Source organism: Lynx canadensis, chromosome C1, assembly GCF_007474595.2.
Source record: "Lynx canadensis isolate LIC74 chromosome C1, mLynCan4.pri.v2, whole genome shotgun sequence".
Lineage (NCBI taxonomy): Eukaryota > Metazoa > Chordata > Mammalia > Carnivora > Felidae > Lynx > Lynx canadensis.
Genome location: NC_044310.1, coordinates 19,929,985 through 19,951,225, shown reverse-complemented (window position 1 = coordinate 19,951,225; position 21,241 = coordinate 19,929,985). Strand labels below are relative to the sequence as shown.

Below are 21,241 nucleotides of genomic sequence, written 5' to 3'. Positions count from 1 at the left end.
CTACCCGCCTCCTTTAACCAGACCAGGCCGAGCACCGGCTCGGAGTCCGTAGGCCTCGCGCCCAAGCCGGGCCGCCGGTGCCCGCCCCGCACCCAGGGCGGGGCCTCGGCCCAGGTGCGCGGCGGCGGCGCTTCGCGGAGGCAGGAAGTGTGTCCCCAGCGGCGGCCCGTGCAGCGCTCCCGCGAGACGCTCACCTGCGCCCCAGGTGAGCGGCGAGGGGGGCGGGGGGAGGGGCCGGCCGGAGGCGGCTCACCTGGCGGGACAGGTAAGCCCCGCGCGGGCCCGTGGGGGCGCGGGCCGGGGTGGCGCCGGTGTGGAGAGACCCCCCCCCCGCCCGAGGCTACACCTGGGCGGGGGAGGGTCCCGGGGCCGCTTCCTCGGGCACCACCCTCCCACTTCCGGGGTGCGCGGGCCGGGGAGCGGCCTGAGCGGGCGTCTGGGCTGGGCGGCCAGAATGGGGGTGGGGGGGCCGCGGTCGCCCTCAGGGCTGAGCTGGCTGGGGTCGGGGGTCTCTGCTCGCCCCGGGAGGGGTGGCAGTGTCGGGAGGGGGGAGGGGGGCGTGCACACCCGGAGGAACGGTGTCAGGGCGGGAGAGGGGCTGCGTCTGCCCGCGGGCGGAGGGCCCCTGCAGCTGGAGAGCGTGGAGCTCGCCCCGAGGGCCCCGGCTGGTGCAGAGGCTGTGCTAATCGGAGGGCCAGTGCCCGGGTCTGGTTCTCCCTTGCCCCGGGACTGGGTGCCCCCGGATGCCGGATTCGTGGGCTGAGCCTTTGGGGCAGGAAATAGAAGGTGCGGGGACGCCGGGGGCGAGAGCCGAAGGCTGTTTCCCGAGCAGGGTTGGGGTGCCCGTCTCCGCTGGGTGTGCAAGACTAGGCTGGGTACGGGGGTGGGGCCTGTCCTGGGGACCTTGGGCGGAGGGGGGTGGTACAGAGACCGACCCCTGTGTGTGTATGTGTGATCTCAGGGACTAGGGGAGGAGAGAGCATCAATGAGAAGTTTGGGGAGGGCGGGCCTCTGCAGTGACTTGGGGCGCCCGGCGACCGAGCCCCTCCCACGTGCCAGGCACCACACTAAGAAACCCGCACGAAATAACTCATTTAAACCTCACAGTGGCCCAGGAAGATACTCCTCTCTCCCTAATTAAAGATGAGAAAACTGAGGCCAAGAGGCTTGTCCCAGGCCACAACAGGAGCAGGGGCCCTCCCCTCACTAAACCAAATGACCAGTGTTCTTAGGGTTTCGGATGTGAGGGCAGTAGCAGCCAGCGGAAGATAGAGCCTGGAGGAAATGGGCTAAGTTGGACTTCAGAAGGGTTCTGGACCTAGAGGGGTGGGGAAAACTGAAACAAGCCACTGCCCTTAGTACCCCCAACCACTGCCGCCACCCCCCCCCCCGACCTCCATCTCACCCACATTCCAGGTATGTGGCACAAAACAAAGTACATGGGCTCCAGAGTCTGGTAGAGCACAAGACAAATCCTGTGCCATCCCTTTCCAGCTGGGTGTCTCTGGGCAAGTCACTTCTGAGCTTGAGCTTCCTGATCTGTAAATATAACATTTACAGAACAATTGTTGAGTGTTAGGTAGAGTGAAAGCCCTCTTGGGCTGGAGACTATTTCTGGCCCATTCACTGCTGTTTCTCCAGCATTTAGCACAGTGCTGGGCACATGGTAGGTGCTCAATAAATATTTGGTGGGATGAATTTATTTTTTTTTAATTTTTATTTTTTAATGTTTATTTTTGAAAGAGTATGAGAGTGTGAGCAGGGAAGAGGCAGAGAGAGGGGCGGACAGAGGATCTGAAGCAGGCTCCGTGCTGACAGCAGAGAGCCCGATGCTGGGCTTGAAATCGAACCATGAGATCATGACCTGAGCCAAAGTCGGAAGCTTAACTGACTGAGCCACCCAGGTGCCCCTGGTGGGTGAATTTAATGAATAGTAGCAAATCCTAAAGCCGTGGAGGTAGAGAAGGAGTGATCCAGACCCTCATCAGTAACCCCTTGAAGGTTTTACATACCCCAGAGCTCAGTGTGGTTGAAACAGTGTAGACGCACCCATCCTCCTCATCCAAGGCCTGAGCCTGGAAGGCTGAGGGCTCCCTATGTGGTCCCTCCGTGGGTAGAGGCTTGTCCATGGAGCTGGCAGCTGGCCACTTTGCCCCTTTCCCTCCCAAGTAACAGATAGGATGAGGTATTGAGTAAGACTCTGGGCCAGGCTGCTTGGGTAAAAGTAGATGTGTGGTTTGGATAACTTATTTAACCTATCTGGACCTCTAGGTATATAGTATATAATAATAATAATAATAATAATAATAATAATAATAATAATACCACCAACAAATAGGATTGTGAAAATTGGTTTAATACATTTACAGTACATAGAACAATGTGGGCCATCAATAACTAACTCATTCACTAGAATGCAGACTCCTGACTGAGGTTAGGGAATTTTTGCCTGTTTTATCCACCAAAATTTAGAACAGTGTCTGGCATTCAGTAGGCCTTCACTAAATATTTGTTAATTGAGTGACTGAATGAATCCATACCCCCAGCCCCACATTGCTCAAACCAAGGCAAAGGTTTTTAACCACTTGCCTGTCTGGGTTGTGAGGGACTTTCAAGTCATCTATTAGTCTCTGTCTGTACCCCCTTCCCTGAGACTGCTGCTACCCCTATTCTGGTCAGCCTAGAGCTTGAAGTCCTTTTTCTTTCTACCCCATGGTCCTGATTCTACTCTAAGGCCACACAGAATGTGTCAGTCCCCTGAAGCACTTACTGTATCTGACCCTGTTCTGACACTGAGGCAGAAAGGAGACAGACACAGTCCCTGCCCCTTGGGATCATACAGGCTTATCCTCAAACAATGGGTTCAAGGCTGACCCAGCTGACAGAGCCCAGCAGAAAGCTGTAGGAAGACAGGTTCCCATCCCACTTGGGGATATGGAGGCTCCTTAGAGAAGGAGTGCAGAATGGGGCCGGGGAAGTGGATTGAATAATTACAAGAATAAAGAATTCCTGTACCCTCTTACCTAGCCACCATGGCTGACGTTCCCTCCCTCCCTTTCTCTCTCGAGACACATGAACCTTCAGATTTTCTTGGGAACCTTTTGAGACTAGGTTACCGACATCATGCTCCTTTACCCCTTAGTGCTTCAGTGTATGTTTCTTAAGAGCATGATCTTATATAACCATAGTAATCAACTCTAGGAAATTTAACATTGGCATAATACTATTCAATAATATACAGTCTATTTGTAAATTTTACCACTTATCCACATTACCCAGTTTCCAATTTTTCCTCTTGATCAATCCAGGATCACACATTGCATTTAGTTGTCATGCCCTTAAGTTGGGCTTGTCTGATGTTTCCTCCTGATTATATTCCGGTTATGTTTTTTTGGCAGAAATACTTAAGTAATGTCATATCCTTCTTAGTGCAGAGTATCAGGAGGCACATGATGTCAGTTCACCCCATTATCGGTGATGTTAATTTTGATCACTTGATTAAAGTGGTGTCTGCCAGGTTTCTCCAGATTGCTAAAATTCTCCCTGGCTGCAGTAAGTGGCCAGAATGGGAGTCTCAACAGTACCTGGGTGACAGATGACCGTGGCCCTGATTAGAGAGGTGGCATTTATTTGTCCAAAGCACATTGTCTGTTAGAGCCAGAACTGGGACTAGAATACAGATATCCTGATGTTCAGTCCCAAATTCCTCACATACCACCAGTTCTACGACCTCGGTGCCATTAAATCAGGGAGAAAAAGATAAAGGATCAATGTCACAGAAAATCCAGTTTATTACTTGGAAACCCCTACATGTAATCAAGAACCTTCCCAAACATATCACTACATAATGTTCCCTAACTCCCTGAGGCATAGTTATTCGCTCCAATAATGCCTCATATATCCTACATGTTCCATCTTAGGATCTTTTAAGCATCTGTTTTCCCTACAAAACCATGTGTGAATCACAAGAACAGGGTCTGTAGTTTATTCATCCTTGGTTTTACAGTGCCATAACATAGGGCCAGCCTCAGTGTTTGTGGAATGAGTGAAGTTTTTGCTCTGAGTTTGCTAGCAACCAAGTCAGAAAGGGAAAGAAGGTGTGTTTTGTGGCTTTCTTGTCTAATCAAAGGAAGCAAAAGAGGGCTTGGTGTTAAATATTGCTAGGAGAGCAAATCTGAGCCAGATTGAAATATTGACGTGGGGACTGTTAGAGCCCCATGTCTGATTGAAGGAAGAGGGGAAAGGGAAGGTAGTAATGCTCAGGTTCTGTAGCAGGTCACATGGAAAGGCATTTGTTGAGTAGCCTCAGAGACTCTGTGCTGCGTAGGCTTACCAACAGTGGGAATAAACTGGGGGAGACCATTCCCTAGAAAGTGATATCTCAGGGGATTTTTCTTTTTATGTGGTAAAATATACATAATATAAAATTTACCTTTTTAAAAAAAATGTTTATTTTTGAGAGAGAGAGCACACGCATGCATGGACGAGGGGGGAGAGGGAGAGGGGGACAAAGGATCCAAAGTTGGCTCCACACTGACAGCAGAGAGCCCAACACAGGGCTCGAACTCACAAGCTGTGAGATCATGACCTGAGCTGAAGTCAGACAACCACTTAACCGACTGAGCCACCCAGGCACCCCTAAAATTTGCCATTTAATCATACAATTCTGTGACATCAAACACATTGACATTGTTGTGTGACCATCACTGCCATCCATCTCCAGAACTTTTTCATCTTCCCAAAGTGGAACTCTACCCATTAAACACTAACTTCCCCTTTTCCCCTGCCTCCAGCCCCTGGCAACCACCATTTTACTTTCTGTCTCTAAGAATTTGACTATTCTAGATATTTCGTGTAAGTGGGACCATACGATATCTGTCCTTTGGGTCAGGTTTATTTCACTTGTCTCAAAGCTTATCTTTGTTGTAGCCTGTATCAATTTCATTCCTTTTTAGGGCTGAATAACATTCCATTGTATGTATACATCATGTTTTGCTTATTTATCCATCTATCAATGGCCATTTGGATTGTTTCCACTTTTTGCCTATTGCAAATAATGCTGTATGTACATTGGAATACAAATACCTGTTTAAGTCCCTGTTTTCAGTCCTTTTGGGTGTATACCTAGAACTGGAATTGCTAGATCATAGGGCAGTTCTGTGTTTGATTTTTGGAGGAGCTGCCACAGTTTTCCACAGCAGCTGCACCATTCTACAAACATTCCCACTTCACATCTTCAATGCCTGTCATCCTCTGGTTTTTCAATAGTAGCCATCCCAATGGGCATGATGTCCCAGGAGATTTTGACGTGTAGGTGAGACCAGAGACAGAACTTCCTCTTGGGGAGGGAGGGATACTAGGTGAGGGTTCATGGGCATAACCGCACCCTTGATCCTGACTCCTTTCTGGCCTCTCCTCTACAGGTGCCTGGCTGCAACAAATCATGCAATGAGCCATGCCCCGCCCCGGACACCCCCGCCCATCATCTGGGCCCCCACGCCTGGGACCCTGGGAGCGGCCAACAGAGCTATGCCTGGAGACTTTTGATGAGCCATCCCAACCCCCACCAAGCCGCCGCACCCGCAGGCCAGACCCCAAGGACCCTGGCCACCATGGGCCTGAGAGCCTTACCTTCATTTCCGGCTCTGCTGAGGCTGCTGCTGAGCCCCCGGCCTGTTGCCTGCTCTGGCGACCCTGGGTGTGGGACTGGTGCCGGGCTGCCTTCTGCTTCCGCCGATGCCGGAATTGCCTCCAGCGTTGCGGGGCTTGCGTGCGGGGTGGCAGCCCCTGCTTGTCTGCTGGGGACTCCCCTGAGAGGGCTACTGACACCAACTGGTCCAAAGAACACAATGGAGTGCCCCCCAGTCCCGACCGCGCACCTCCTGGTCAGCGGGATGGCCAACGGCTCAAGTCAACCATGGGTAGCAGTTTCAGCTACCCTGACGTCAAGCTCAAAGGCATCCCTGTATATCCCTACCGCAGTGCCACCTCCCCAGCCCCTGATGCGGACTCCTGCTGCAAGGAGCCACTGGCCGAGCCCCCACCCATGCGGCACAGCCTGCCTAGCACCCTTGCCAGCAGCCCCCGTGGCTCTGAAGAGTACTACTCCTTCCACGAGTCAGACCTGGATCTGCCCGAGATAGGAAGCGGCTCCATGTCCAGCCGAGAGATCGATGTGCTCATCTTCAAGAAGCTGACAGAGCTGTTCAGTGTGCACCAGATCGACGAGCTGGCCAAGTGCACATCAGACACTGTGTTCCTGGAGAAGACCAGTAAAATCTCGGACCTTATCAGCAGCATCACCCAAGACTACCACCTGGATGAGCAGGATGCCGAGGGCCGCCTGGTTCGTGGTATCATTCGCATCAGTACCCGCAAAAGCCGCACCCGCCCGCAGACCACAGAGGGGCGCTCCACACGGGGTGCTGCCCCTGCTGCCGCCCCTGACAGTGGCCATGAGACCATGGTGGGCTCAGGGCTCAGCCAGGATGGTAGGTGGAGCTCCACATGGCTGAGGGGCAGAGCAGAGGAGGTGCTGACCAAGGGAGGGCTGCGCTGGGGTCTGGGGCCACTGTGGGTCCACCCTTCAGCCAGTCGCTGCTCTTCCTCCTTTTCCTTCTTTTTCTGAACTCCTCTGCATCCCCTAAGAGGCTCCTTCTGTCCCCTGCTACCACCTGCCAGAGTAACTTGCAGGCCTAACCTGGTGAAGAGGACCCAGGAGCCCATTATGAATTTGGACCTTTGCCCTAACCAAAACCCCTACCCACCCACCACCGCACAGATGCGTGTGTACACGCACACACACTGCCTGTGTCTTTGTTTTAAACACTGTTTCTCTGACCCAGCCAAGGGGTAGGTGACCCCTCCTTCATCGGGCTGGGAGCTGGTGGGGGCTAGGGTTAAAAGGATGTGATAATGACTACTGCCCCCTCCTGTTCCCTCCCTAGAACTCACAGTGCAGATCTCCCAGGAGACCACTGCAGATGCCATCGCCAGGAAGCTGAGGCCTTATGGAGCCCCAGGTTTGGTCCTGACCTGACTAGTACAGAGGACAACTGCCCTACAGTCCCCTCTGGCAAACCCCCTCCATTCTCCCCTCTCAGCTTCCTCCTGGGGTGGGTGGGCATGGGATCAGAAAGGGACCAGAAGCCCGAGCAGCCAGACCCCATCCCAATCCTGCAGGCTGGCTTAAAGGGTTCACTTGGGAGACATTCAGGGGGCTGTCCCTGAACGCAGGGTTCAGAAGCTGCATCTAAGCCCATATTACTGGGGAGGACAGTGAAGGGGTGGGGGGGGGGAGGGGGTGCTATCCACTGGTGCTGAAAAGGCACTCTACCCTGTGTGCTACTACTGTTTTGTTGGTCTTCACCAGCCCCCGGGAGTGAGGTCATTACCCATTTACAGACAGCAAGTCTGGGGCTCAGGGAGGTCAAGAAGCCGAGTGGGTCACCCAGCCAGGATCAGACTGACCCAAGCTCAAGTCCTACTCTGCTCCTTCTCAGCAGGCTTTTCCCTGTCCCTGGGACCTAGATGAGCTCCTTCCCCTCTCTGAGCCTGTTTCCTCTTCCCTTCTCAGGTTACCCAGCCAGCCACGACTCGTCCTTCCAGGGCACAGACACAGATTCATCAGGAGCACCACTGCTCCAGGTGTACTGCTAACCCCAACCAGGCCCAGTGGTGGCAACCCCTTCTGGGAGTATAGCCCACAGCATGAAGAGGGGAAGCAGGACCCCCTTTGGAGGAAGCTGGACCATGAGATCAGAAGCAGTGGCCACCGTGGCTCCTCCTGCCTCAGCTGACTGGTTCCTGGACCATGTGCATTTCACTGGGCCACTGTGCCCATATCCCCCTGGATCCCCTGCTGGCCTGACCCCTGCCTGGGCCTGCTCCTTCCTGCCCCTGGTCTTCAGGCAGCCTTGGTCATGGAAAGCAAAGACTTCGAAATTACATTCTGGGATTGAATCCTCTCTCTATCCCCTTAACATATACCCCATAACCAAACATGCCAACCTCCCTCTCCCCGTGATGGGGAGGGAGAGGGTGACAGCTCAAAGAAGCTTATTTTAATGGATTGGGTTAGGGAGCAGGCAGGGCCTGTCTGGAATTCTGTGGGCCGTGCCCACTCCACATTATGTTCTATTGTTTCTTGGCTGATGGTGTTCTGGATGCTAACACAACCACAGTTGCAAGGACAAAGGTAACAGAAGACGGCCTGGTCATCTCAGCAGATACTGTCCTTTCTGTTCAATCTGCTTGGCCGCTGCACAAGAGACATGATAGGGTGCCCAGCCTGCCTCAGTGTTGTGGGGCAGTCATAAGGCTAAAATGATACCAAGAATGTCTACCTGTCAGGTTTCCCCAATAAATAAGCAGTTTCTGTACCTAAGGAAGGTCTAACAAGTGCTTTGTCATTGTTGAGGGATTCTTTTAGGTAGGCCTAGCCCCCCGCCCCCCCCCCCCGCCCCGCTGCCCAGTTCACTGCCCATCCCTGCAGTTTCCCCAAATCCCTGAGGATAGGTCAGCCCCCACCCAGCCTCCAACTTGCAGTTCGGCTCCCTCTACCTCTCCCTGGTTCTGACAGCACTGTGGTCCACTGGGATCTTCTGGACCTTCCCAACAACCCTGGAATGGGGTCATCCTTTCATGGACCAAGAGGCTGGGGCTCAGAGGGTTCAAGGAACTTGGCCACATGACAAGTAACTGTGGCTCTCAACCTGGAAGCTGGCCTCTTGGCAGTTTTGCCCCAAAGTTAGCAAGCTGACCTGCTTGGGGTAGAAGTAGGGTCCCCTTGTTTGGACATCAGAGCCCAGCTGGGTCCAGAAGGATCCTACTTAGCTACTCTTCACACACAGGAGTGTCTTAGTCCTCTCAGCAATGAGGAGAAAGCAGACCCACCAGCCCATTCTTGACTGAACAAGATAGACATCCAGGATCCACCTCACCCCCCACAGCATCTTATTATCTCACAGGCACCTTGTGTCAAGCGACAACTAGGCAAACTATCCAGCTCCCTATCAAATATACAAAATGGAGATGGTCCCCTTGGGGACTGTGACCACAAGGCCCCAGTACCAGTGACAAGACTGTCCCCTTTCCTTCAGCTCTGCTATCTCATCCAGGTCAAGGCCTCTCCAAGATTGAGAATGTCCACAGTGAGAAACTGTCTTAGAGATGAAAACGGAATCAACTCCAGTGGGTCTTAAATTCTGCTGAGTCATGGGCCCCTTTAAGAATATGACACGTATTCTGATCCCTGTATCCAGAAAAACTCACCTTTGCTCAGTCACAGACTAAAAGCCTTGTTTTAATTTTCCCTCTAAGTAATGAGAAACAGCCCCAGAGAGGTGTAAGGACTTGCTCTAGGTCACATGGCAGAAGCTGGGCTAAAAGCCAAGCCCCCAGCACCAGCAATAAGAGGCCTGTCCCCCAGGGAAAGACCAGAGGGAAGAGAAAACAGGTGGAGTAAATAGTTTTAATGTGTAACAGTAGGCCAACTGGGGAAGATAAGACACCCCCCCACAAGGCCCCAGCCCTTCTCCCATGATGCCCTGGGACCAGTGTGTCTGGGCCAGTCCCATACCTGTCCCAGCCCTGAGGCCCCCAAGTCCCAGGGAAGGGTAGGAAAAGGTGGGTGGCTGGGGTTCAGCCCCAAGAGTTCAGGGAGGCATATACGGGCTAGTTGAATTTGGCCTTGGAAAAATCCATCTCCGGATGCTGATCCATGAACCTGGGGAAGGAAAGTAGGAAGAAGGTAAATCAGGCCGTCCCTCTCCCGGAAACTTAGCCCCTTTCTCCCAACCTCCCACGTCAGGTCTAATTTCTTTAGAACCCTGAGCAACTTGGAGCCAGGCCAGGCAAGCGGTAGAGCCTCAGGGTTTTCCTATAGATGGCAACGACCGCTTGTGTTCTCCCTTCCTACCCTGAGGTGGCCTTGCCCTCAAGATGACCTCAGAAAGTGATTAGAGTAAGCAAGCTGAGGCTATCAATCCATAAACCTGGCTGGCTCATTCTGGAAGGAGAAGGGCGGCCCCTGTGTCCTGCTCAGTGACCCACTCACTGCTGTCACCCAGGCCTAGACCCAACACCCACCTCCCCCCCAGAACTACCTCCCCACCCCCCAAGCCTCCATCTCTGCATTGCTCACTTCTTCAGAATCTCCTGCTTTTTCTGCTCATCCGAGGTGGGCAGCCCCATAGACTTCTGCCTCTGGTCGTACATCATCTTTTCCACCATGCTGCGGGTCTCACTGTCCAGGTCTGACAGCTGAGGGCAGGCAGTGACAAAGATGGGTGAAGCTCTGGGGCCACCTAGGCCCTCACCTCCCAGCTGAGGCCCAACACAACCAGCTAAGGCTCACCTTGGAGTTCTCAGGGTTGATCTTCTTGGTATTGATCTCAGGATCAGTGGATACCAAACGGCTCCACCACTCCATCTTGTTGATCTGTGAGGAGGGGAACCACCGGGAGATGGGAGGTAGCTCACTCTGTACCCTAGGAACCACCCCCCAACCTTTCCAAAACCCAACTCTCTCCCCTATCCTGTACCTGGGACCCACAAAGCCCTGTGCGGGGACCTAGGGTGCAGATGGGCAAGACCTCTGCCATCCCCAGTGGCTTGGGAAGCAAATGGAGACGGTTACAAATCAGTGTCATCAGGGCAAAAATGAAGTGCAGAGGGAGCTATTCATCCAGGGTAGAGGGACAGAAGTTAGAGTGGCACCAGGACTAGGCCTGAGGGACACATGGTACACCAGATGAAAAAGCAAGAGAGGACATTCCAGTTGGGAGAAGCTAGTGCAAGGACATGGGAGAGGTGAGTGAAAGGCAGGTAGGCTGGGACAGGCCTGACGTGCCATGGAAAGCTTTCCTTTGACTCATGGCACTTTACAGGGACTACATTTATTTACTGGTATCTGTGTTGCATCTCTGAGGGAATGAGGCAAGGCTTCCCGAAGGCGATTTTCTATGTTTTGCTCATTGCTCTCTCACCAGCACTTAAAACAGTGTCTGGCACATAGTACATACTCAGGTATTTGCTGCATTGAATGCATGTACAAACCTAATGTAAAACAAGATGCTTTGGTATCAAAGACTCAATCGTGACTCCATCCCTACCTACAGGTAGGAGCCTGGGCAAATCTGAACTGCCCTTTTCCTGATTCTAAAGTAGGAATTTTAGATCGAACCATAAAAAAAAAAATTTTCAAAAATTAAAAAACGGGGGGGGGGGGTGCGCGGCACCTGGGTGGCTCAGTTGGTTGAGCGTCCAACTTTGGCTCAGGTCATGATCTCACAGCTCTTGAGTTCGAGCCCCATGCTGGGCTCTATGCAGACAGCTAAGAGCCTGGATCCTGCTTCAGATTCTGTCTCGGTCTCTCTCTCTGCCCCTCCCATGCTCACATGCTATCTCTCTCTCTCTCTCCCCCTTAAATATAGACGTAAAAACATTTTTTTTTTTAATAAAATAAAATGGGACAGACCTACATTGAAAGTCCTGTGCAGATTAAATGTGTCCACTAGGCCCCTGGCATGGTCCCTGAGTGAATGAGCAGACACCCTCCCTCCTTTCTCCATCAGGACTCAGACCAGGAGACCAGGCCGCTCACACCTTCTCCAGATGCACCGTCACCACCTTGCCGTCCTCAATGAGCCACGAGCTCTCCTCCACCTTCACCTCGTTGTAGAGCTCCCCGTCAATGATCGCTGGTTGCCCCTTGAGCCCCACCCGGAGGTGCCGCCGATGGATGTCCACCACCACATCCTTCCCCTTCAGCCGGAAGTTCACATGGAAGGGCAACGCCAGCTGCGTGGGGCAGGGGAGGTCAGCAGGAGCCCCAGGCTGGCTCCCTAACCTCCTAACCCGAGCCCCGGCCACTCACATCCAGCTCCGACAAGGTCTGGGTCCAGCGGTAATTGGGCAGGTCGGCCCCGTTGCCAAGGTTGGGCTTCAGTTTCCCTTTGTCTTTCTCATCCTCCTCCTCCTCGTCCTCCTCAGCCTCCTGCTCACAGTTGGGGTGCTCAGCTACTTACCTGACAGACAGACTGAACCCCGCTGAGCCAGGCCCAGGGATGGCACTGGGCATACAGCCGCAAAATGAAACAGACCTGGTCCCTGCCCACTCCAGGGCCCACTGGGAGCCAGAGATAAAAAAAAATGGCTCTGATCTCTGAGACAAGCAGCATACCATGTGACAAAGGACACAGTTGGTGAACAGTGACAGTCAGAGATGGACCCATGGAACCTAGCTGGGGATCCAAGCCAAGGGACTTGGAAAGAAAGCCCAGCACAAAACAGAAGGTCACAAGGTGGCTATGAACAGGGTTCTAAAATAAAACCAGGCTGCCGAATGATCAATTTTCTTTTTCTGTGTCTGTGGGGCTGAGACTCCTACTGTCAGAGCAGAAACTCTGGAAAGACAAATGAATGCCCAAGCGTTGTTTGGGAAGCTGGACTTGAGAGGGAGGAGCCCCAGGGGCACATCCCCCACATATATCGCCGCAAAGGGCCAGGCTGGGCCCACAAACCCCAGCCCACCCAAATGATACCTGTCTAAGCACTGCGCTCTCTGGCTCTTAGGCTCTCCTGCCAAGGCTTTAAGACCAGTAGGTTTTTTTTAAACCCAATCCTGTGGTCCAATGTCTAGGAGTGGGATCTTGAAGGATGGGGAGGACCCCCAAAGCTGAGGGAAAGGGCATAGGGGAAAGCATCCGAGACATGGGGAAAGGCTACAGAGTCCCTAGAAGTTTCCAAGCCCCTGACTAGGCACCCCCAGTCCAACTCACCTGCTTCCCTGGTGAGCCAACGCTGCCATTCTTGAGCTGGGCCTCATGATTCTCTGCATCCTTTTTCTGTGGTGAAGGGCACAGCAGTTGGCAAGAGCATCCTCGCTGCCAGTGCTGATGGGGGTGCAGGGAGCCCACTCTTACCTGGTCAATCTCCAGCTGCAGCCTCTCTGCCTCCTCATCTGTCAGCTCCTTGATCTGGGGCCCAGAGGTATCTGACTTGGCCTCCTTGGCCAGCCTGGCTGCCCGTTCGGCCTTCTCCCGCCGCTCATTCTCCTGCCGAGATCTCTTCTCCCGCCGGGCCTTCTGCGCCAGCTGATTGTGGTGGTTGAAGGTCTGTGTGATGAGCTGGGGGAGGGACAGAAGGCGAGGAGGCACTGGGGCTGGAGCCAGTATCCCAAGGCCTGGAGTCCAGTCCCGCCTCTATCTGCTGGGTGCCTGGGCAAAGGCACTGCACGCAGAACCCAAGCTCCTCATCTATACAATGGGGGGGACACTGTACACACCTATCTCAGAACTCGAATGAACAGCTGCAAAGTACCTGGCACGATAAACAGTGGTTACTTAAAAAACACAGTCTAGTGACTAAGAACACGACAGTGAAGCCAGACGGGCTGAGTTCTAACCCAAGCTGTCACACACTAGCTATTGTATTTTTGGCAAAGAACTTAACCTGTAAGAGCTTCAGACTCCTCACCTGTGAGGATGAATCCCTATACCTCACAGGGCTGTTGTGCAGACCCAATGGTAAGTGCTCAGAAGGTCCTTCCCTACAGAGCAGGGCTGTTATGAACAGAACTCCAGTCTCTGCCCAAGAGACCTTTCCTGAGCCTGCAGGCCTGCACTGACCTGCTTCCCTGACGGATCTCTTCCCCATACGTACCTGTCTCCAGGACAGCAGCAACTCAGCCAACACATCCAGAATCACCACGTTAGCAGGAAGCCAGAGAGAGCTTTCTTGAGGGAAAAGGCTAGACTCCTCCTCTCCTCAGCCCGAGAGCTATCAACGTCAAATCCTTCCTCTCCCACTGTGCCTTCCCAGAATGTTTCCAACCCACATCCTGCTAGCTGGTCTCCCTGCTGCCCAAGAGCTACCACAATACTACTGCCACTGTCACTAGCTGGCTGCGTGGCCTTGGACAAGTGAATGACTTTGACACTTTCTAAGCCCCAGTTTTCTCACCTGTCACAAGAATCGAATAGGACAAATGCTTACCAAGAGGCTGGCACGGTCCTTGCCACATCATAGCCACATACACAGTGTTAGCTTCCTAACACCCCTTGCCCGACTGAGGCTAATCCAGTGTCAGCCGGTTAGGGGTGGGGACAAGTATGTTCTCCCCTATAAAAATACAATGGGAGAGATGGCCCACCTATTCATACCAATAGGTCTCAAGATGTGGTTCCCCACATCCGCAACACCACCATCACTCACAACTTGTTAGAAATGCTAAACCTCAGTCCCACCCCAGACCTACTGAATCAGACATTCCGGGTGGGGCTCGGCAGCCTGTCTTTCTAACAAGCCCTCCTGCCCAATTCTCAAGCAGACCCGACAGTCACACCTAGACTGGAGTTCCCGGACTACTCCTTCTACCTGTGTGACCGGAGGTCATCACTCTGTGCTTCTATGTCATTATTACCAAAAACAATCTTGCATAAGTTGTTCTTTGCCTAAAATGTCCTTGTCCCTACTCCCAGGTCACCTGGCAATCTCCTGTTCATCCTCCAGGATCAGCTCCAGTGTCTCTTCACCCTCAGCAAGCCCAGGAACATACCCAACTCAGGAAACCCACCTGTGTCTGTCCACACATCTGGAAGAGGCCTCGCGGGCACTCAGCACATGATCGGTGGTCAATTTACCACCTTCCAAACATCTCTGAGCCACAGCTGGATGGAAGGAGGGGTCTGCAAGAGCTGAGGGGCGTAGGTGGGGCTCAGGGTCACAAGTCACCCATGGGCTCCTAGACCTAGGTTCTACCAAATGCCCTGTGGCTTCTCATTCATTTGATGTCAGTTCCTCCGGCTACCCCCAAACTCATGCCACATGGCAGTAGTTCTACACTCTACAAGGCTGAAGGGCACCAAAAGCATCCCCCAACCAAATGGGTTAACAAAATGGAGTGTGTGTGAAAGAGAAGGGAGTCACCTGAAGGCCATTGTGCTGTCAATAGAATCAGTCATGGGACAATTTCGCCAGCGAAGGCTGTTCCACCAAAGGGCCTTGGTCCCAAATCCCTAATCGGGAAGACCTTGAACTCAAGCCATTTGCCAACCAGTGGCCAAGGGGAGGCGGGAGCAGGGCCCTCCCCTCTCCCAGCTCCAGTGAATCATGTTACATCCCATTTGTCCTGTTCCTTCCTAGCTCCTGGAGGTTAGGTGAGGGCAGAGCTGAACCACCAGGCACAGCCAAGGCCAATCACAGCAGTCTCTGACCCCTCCTCCCAATCTCCTCCCACCAGCTTTACCCAGGCTCAACCCCAGGCAGAGACCCCTGGGGGTGTGGAGCCTACTCTATGGTGCCAACCAGGAGGCTGTCAGAGAGCCAAGCATCTGTTACTAGACACATCTTTGGGAACCACAGCCCAGCAGAGCAGGAAGGATGAGGACAGCTGGGCTAATTCTACAAGACAGGCCCCAGGGGCACCTGGGTGGCTCAGTCGGTCGAGCTTCTGACTCTTGATTTCAGCTCATGATCTCACAGTCGTGGGATCAGTCTCCAAGGCAGACTCTGTACTGAGTGTGGAGCCTACTTGGGACTCTCCCTCCCTCTCTTTGCCCCTTCGCCGCGCATGCACAGGTGCGTGCACACACTTGCACAAGCGCTCTCTCTCAAAATACAAATAAACATTTAAAAAAAGAAAAAGGAAGATGACAGGCCCCAGACTGTTAAGCGGGCAGACCTGAACACAGGCTTTCCCTGACCAAGGCTGGGTGATCGGGGAGTAAAGAGCGGTTCCCACCAGCCTGGCAAGAAGAGACACTGAGAGGTAGGAGATATTTAACCTTACCATGGCGAGGGTACCCTAAAACATCTGAAGGAGAAAACATACGCCTGTTCTAGAACTTCACATAAATTAAATCATTCAAGAAGTGCTCCTGTGCGTCTTCCTTTGAAAAGCTGAACGATATTCTATTAGATCCATCATATGCATATATGACACTCTTCATCCATCAGTGGATGCTTGGATTGCTTCCACTTTTTGGTTCTCGTGCATAGTGCTGCTGTGAACACGGGTGTACAGATCTCTCAAGACCCTGCTTTCAATTCTTTTGGGTATGTACCCAGAAGTGGGATTGCTTTGGCTCCAACACGTTCAGAAAAGGGACCATGAACTTGATTCTCAAATGCCAGCCACTTCATCTACATTACCTCTTTTTATCCTCACAACAGCCCTATGAGATAAGGATTTAGACCCCCTTACAGCTGCGAAAAATGAGGCTCAGAGAAAACGTGATTTACCCAATGCCACACAGTGGTAAAGCAGGAAATGGAGGGGGAGACTGGAATTCCAACTCACGTCTACCTGATTCCAGAGCCTTTGCTCCTAACGGGTGCACTTAAAAATGATGTACCTGGTGGCCTGTACACAGTAGACACTCAATACCCAGGAGTTACTGTGTTACACATGGAGACCAGGTGGGAAGGCTGGACAGGTTTCTGCCTGCCCGAGAGTCTGACCCACCTCCTGGGGAAGAGCTGAATCTAAGTGAACAAAGAGCCAAGGAGCATGACAAGGTCAAAGACGGGACCAGCAGACAACCATACATGGCAGCTACCATCACCCCCATACCTGTAAGACACCACTTCTTTATTCACCGCTCTCCCTTCTTCCAGCTATCTCTTAATCATCCTTCATACCTCAAGCACCGCTTCCTCACAGTCTTCCTTGAGCCCCCAACCTAGGGCAGTCCCCCATTTAATGTTCCTAGGGCTTCTGCCCGAACACCCACTTCTTCATTTATTAAGGGGTGGGGGCAGCATGCTACACTGTGAGATCCATGAAAACAAAGGCCAGTCGGGGCGCCTGGGTGGCTCAGTCGGTTGAGCATCCAACTTCGGCTCAGGTCACGATCTCACGGTCCGTGAGTTCTAGCCCCGTGTTGGGCTCTGGGCTGATGGCTCAGAGCCTGGAGCCTGCTTCCGATTCTGTGTCTCCCTCTCTCTCTGCCCCTCCCCCGTTCATGCTCTGTCTCTCTCTGTCTCAAAAATAAATAAACATTAAAAAAAATTTTTTTTAAAAAAAGAAAACAAAGGCCAGTCTGTATTCACCTATGTAATCCCAAAGGGTCTGGCATAATACCTACCACAGACAAAGCATTAAGCGTTCAATAAATGTTCACTGAACGAATGAACAAATGCTATTATAAGGCAGTCTGGCCCGCACAGAAACAGGAGGTGCTGGCGCTAACACAGAAAGAATATTTGAGCCAGAAGGGGTCCTACAGGTCAGTAAGTCCACCTTCTTCCACTTTGCAGACATGTAGACTGAAAGGACCAGAGAATTGGTGAGAAATCAACCAACCCACACAACTGGGCTGAGATTCCAGGACTCCCACTCTCAAGCCAGTGTGTCTATGACAGAGTAGCCTCACATCATCAAGACACAGTATAGCACATTCTAGCTTGTCAGATGCCTGACACCACAGGAAGCAGTTTGCAAAAGGTCTCCCTCTTGTTACTATGTCTCTTTACGTGAAAACAGTATCGATGTCCTAAAAATCATTGTTCGGTGAGGTAACATTTTCACAACTTACCAATTTTCAAAAATATAATTACAAGCTAAAGTATCAGAAGGAAGTTCAAGGTCTCAGAGCCTGTACCACAAAATGCAATTCCCAAATCCATGAACTTTGGGTCACCGTATCTGGGAAGACTGGGATTGGTTGGCTTTAAGTTTTCCTGTATTTGTTTTCTAAGCTCAATTTCTAACATTTGCCCACTCTCACCACCAGGTAGGTAATTAGATAAAACTTCTTCAATGGAAAAGGAATCCAGCAGCATGCGGTCAAGGGCAGAAGACAGTTTTACAACAGACTCTGGTTCCAACGGTGGCTCTCTCACAACTTAGCTCAAGACTGAGGACAAAGGGCCAAACACCCTTGAGCCAATTTCCTCATTCGCAAAATGGGAATAGTAACACCTGTCCTTCTCAAACTGCTAAAGGATCACGGGAAATAGAGGCAGATAAAGCACCTGGCAAGGAAACGGGCTTCAATAAACGACAGCTTGCTTCCCGTCCCCAACTCTTCACCCTTGGCATTTTACTTCTGCTGAAGGCTATTATTACGCCAAAAGAAGACCAGGGGAGCTTTTCTTCTGAAGAGACAGAGCTTCCCACGGGACAGCAGGCCCCAACACTCACCTTCTCTGCCATCCCCTCTTCTCCTCCAACGAAAAAGTCTGTTTTGCGTCGAAGGAAGCTGAAGAAAGTATTCACAAGCTGAAAGACAGAAGGAGACTGCAGCTGTGGAGATGCCACAATGGGAGCCCCTTGACTGCACAGAAATCGGTTTCTTGTCCAGGAGGGATCTTGGGACTTGACTGTTTTACCCCAAGCCTCTCATCAGAGGAGACAGCCTCCCTAACAGGTCCTACCTTAGTCACTTCCATGAGGAAGCCTAACTTAACCTTATTTAGATTGCCTGAAAGGTAGATTTCTCATTTCTCCTGTCTATGGGTACATGGGTTTCATATTCCTTGTGGGTCTAGAAGGAGCCTAAGGATATAGAACACTCCTCTCAATCCAGGGCTTGAAACATCTAGGCCCAGCTTTCCTCTCCAGACAGTAAAAGTCCATCCAGACTGGCACTGGCTGAATTACTAGGGCAGAGACGGAAGGAGGGGAGTATATGAAGCCACTTCAGAGAAGTTTAAAACCAACTAACTCTGACTGGTACACCAGAGTATCCAAATGGTTATAAGAATACAAGTTTGGGGGCGCCTGGGTGGCGCAGTCGGTTAAGCGTCCGACTTCAGCCAGGTCACGATCTCGCCGTCCGTGAGTTCGAGCCCCGCGTCAGGCTCTGGGCTGATGGCTCAGAGCCTGGAGCCTGTTTCCGATTCTGTGTCTCCCTCTCTCTCTGCCCCTCCCCCGTACATGCTCTGTCTCTCTCTGTCCCAAAAATAAATAAACGTTGAAAAAAATAAAAAAAAAAAAGAATACAAGTTTGAAGATCAGACTGATACATATTAGCTCTGTCATCTTGGGGAAGTTTCTTAACTCTAAAACAGAAACAGCGGCAGGACCTATTTCTAGGGACCCTGTGAGGATCAAATGAGATAATGGAGGTGAGGGCCCTTAGTAGCGCCTGACCCAGAGCAAGAGACCTCCTATATTAAGCCATAGCTTTTTTTTTTTTTTTAATGTTTATTTGAGAGAGAGACAGAGAGAGAGAGAGAGAGAGAGAGACAGAGACAGAGTGTGAGTGGGGGAAGGGCAGAGAGAGGAGGAGACACAGAATCCGAAGTAGGCTCCAGGCTGAGCTGTCAGCACAGAGCCTGCAGAGCAAGAGACCTCCTGCCAGAGTGAACTATGGCTTATTCTGTCTACATCCCCAAAGCTTGGCACCAGGCTCAGCGTATATGCTCAGTAAAACTTTTCCTGAATGAAATGATCTAACAGTGACCAAGAATTAGCACCTTAGCGCTTTTATCTGCCCAAAAGTTCTAGCATCAGATTTAGAACCACTCATATCTTCATGGTTTGAATTTCTACTTCTAGACACTTTTTTGATTCACTCAAAAATGAACTTGTTCCCAAATCTAATGTCAACAATTCAGGAGGATGAGGAAGGGAATCTTTCACACCTGCAAATTAGTAACTCTCTTCCCACCTCAAAAGGCTTAGGAGTCCTTGGTCTCCACAGGCACCTGGGTAAAAGAATGGGAATAGAAAGCTCAAAGAAAACTTGTTCCCAGTGAGACAAAGAATCAGGAATGGACTGTGGAAAGCACAATGGCCCAAGGAGTCTGGTCCTGTCTGGTCAGGAACCTGTTGGATGATTTTAGGCAAGTTCCTTTGGTTTCTTTACAGAATGAGAGTTCTGGAACCAATCTTGATAGGTTTTTCTATTTCTAACTTTCCACATTTTTGGCCCAAAACACCAACTCCAGAATCTGTAACAGTTGGTTCTTATCGTTCATATGCTATGTGTTATTATGCAGTCACTATGTATGAATTATGCTTTTGAAAAGTTTTAAGCTCCATCGGGGCAAGGACAGATTTCTGCTCACATCTATATGCCCAGGACCCAGTCTGGTGAGTGTCTGGCACACATCAATCACTCGAGAAGTATCTGAATGAACAAACCTGACTACTGAGAATTCCTTACTGTCCTTCGAGACTTTTCCTGTCCAACAAAGATTCGGAAATTAAAGGACTTGTAGCTCTATCTCAAAGACAAAGGAACTGAGGCTTGGAGACGTGGAAAGGTCCCTTGTAGGTAGGTGCTGGAAAAAACTGTGAACCCAGGCCTCCTACTCCCCATTCACGGCCTAAAGGGACCACGTGCTAACATCACCCCGCCCCCCCCCCCCCCCCCCCCCCCCCCCCCCACACACACACACATTCGCCAGCTCCGTCCAGGTCTTGGTAGATGCAAATCCCAACGTATAGGATGCTTCATCCTAAGAAATGCTCTTCGGGGGAGGCCATCAGACGGAAAACGAGGCCGGAAGCATGTATGAGACTGGGGGACGGGTTAAGGGAGAGGGCAGCGGGTTTTCCAGAACCGCGTTCGGAGACGCCGGAGTTGCTAAGACACGGAGTTGCTAGATACTAAGCGGGGCCGGGAGCCCAGGACAAAAACGAATGGGGCCCTAAGTGCCACGGGGAGGCCAGACCGGAAGCTGGGTCGCAGTGAGGACGTAGGAGGAATCCCAGGAACCCGCGAGGCCCAAGGGTGAATCTCGACCCCGGAAAACAGAGAAGTGGAGTAAGCGTGGCTAGGACCGCGCGGGTTGGCGAGCGCCTCAGGACCAGGCCAGGCCGACGCCGCGCGGGCCGTTACCTCCTGCACGCCGCCCTCGTGCTGCTGCGCCATGGCCAGCAACATGCCGTCGAACCGCTCCTCCTCCTGTTCTCCGCCCATCGCGCCTGCCTCTAGCCACGCTCCGAGTTCCCAGCTCCGCACTCGCGTCCCGCGTTCTCCCTGCTCTTTCGGGTCGCGTCCGGCCCAACAGCTCCAGTCGTCCGCCTTCCGCAGCGGAGCCGGAAACACGCACGCGCCGCACCGCCCAGGCCCGCCTTCTCGCCCTGTCTTCCCGCCTCCCTCCGGGCCCGCGACCACTGACCGCGCGGCAAACAGCCCGCTTCACCGACCATTGGTCGACATGCTGAGCCAATCGTCGAGCGCGTCCAGGAAGCGGTGGGCGGAGCAAGGGTCCCGGAGTTTGGCGTGAGTTGCTATGGTCACCAGATGCTTTGGAGCCTTCCAGAAAACCCTGAACTAAAATC

At 52.2% G+C, this 21,241-nt stretch overlaps 2 protein-coding genes across 2 annotated transcripts; one reads left to right on the top strand and one right to left on the bottom strand.

The window, feature by feature from the left end:
• The first annotated feature begins 216 nt into the window (after positions 1-216).
• Positions 217-8,383, top strand: KDF1 (keratinocyte differentiation factor 1). Its single transcript, XM_030327526.2, has 4 exons — positions 217-265; positions 5,424-6,491; positions 6,948-7,022; positions 7,577-8,383. Exons 2-4 carry the CDS (start codon positions 5,456-5,458, stop codon positions 7,657-7,659), a joined length of 1,194 nt encoding a protein of 397 aa, XP_030183386.1. The 5' UTR covers positions 217-265; positions 5,424-5,455; the 3' UTR covers positions 7,660-8,383.
• Positions 8,384-9,458: 1,075 nt separating this feature from the next.
• NUDC (nuclear distribution C, dynein complex regulator) lies at positions 9,459-20,999 on the bottom strand. The gene is made up of 9 exons (XM_030325666.2): positions 20,796-20,999; positions 18,149-18,226; positions 12,927-13,130; positions 12,783-12,848; positions 11,879-11,998; positions 11,608-11,802; positions 10,358-10,441; positions 10,145-10,263; positions 9,459-9,727 (listed from the first exon to the last, which is right to left on the bottom strand). Exons 1-9 carry the CDS (start codon positions 20,874-20,876, stop codon positions 9,676-9,678), a joined length of 999 nt encoding a protein of 332 aa, XP_030181526.1. The 5' UTR covers positions 20,877-20,999; the 3' UTR covers positions 9,459-9,675.
• Positions 21,000-21,241: the final 242 nt, after the last annotated feature.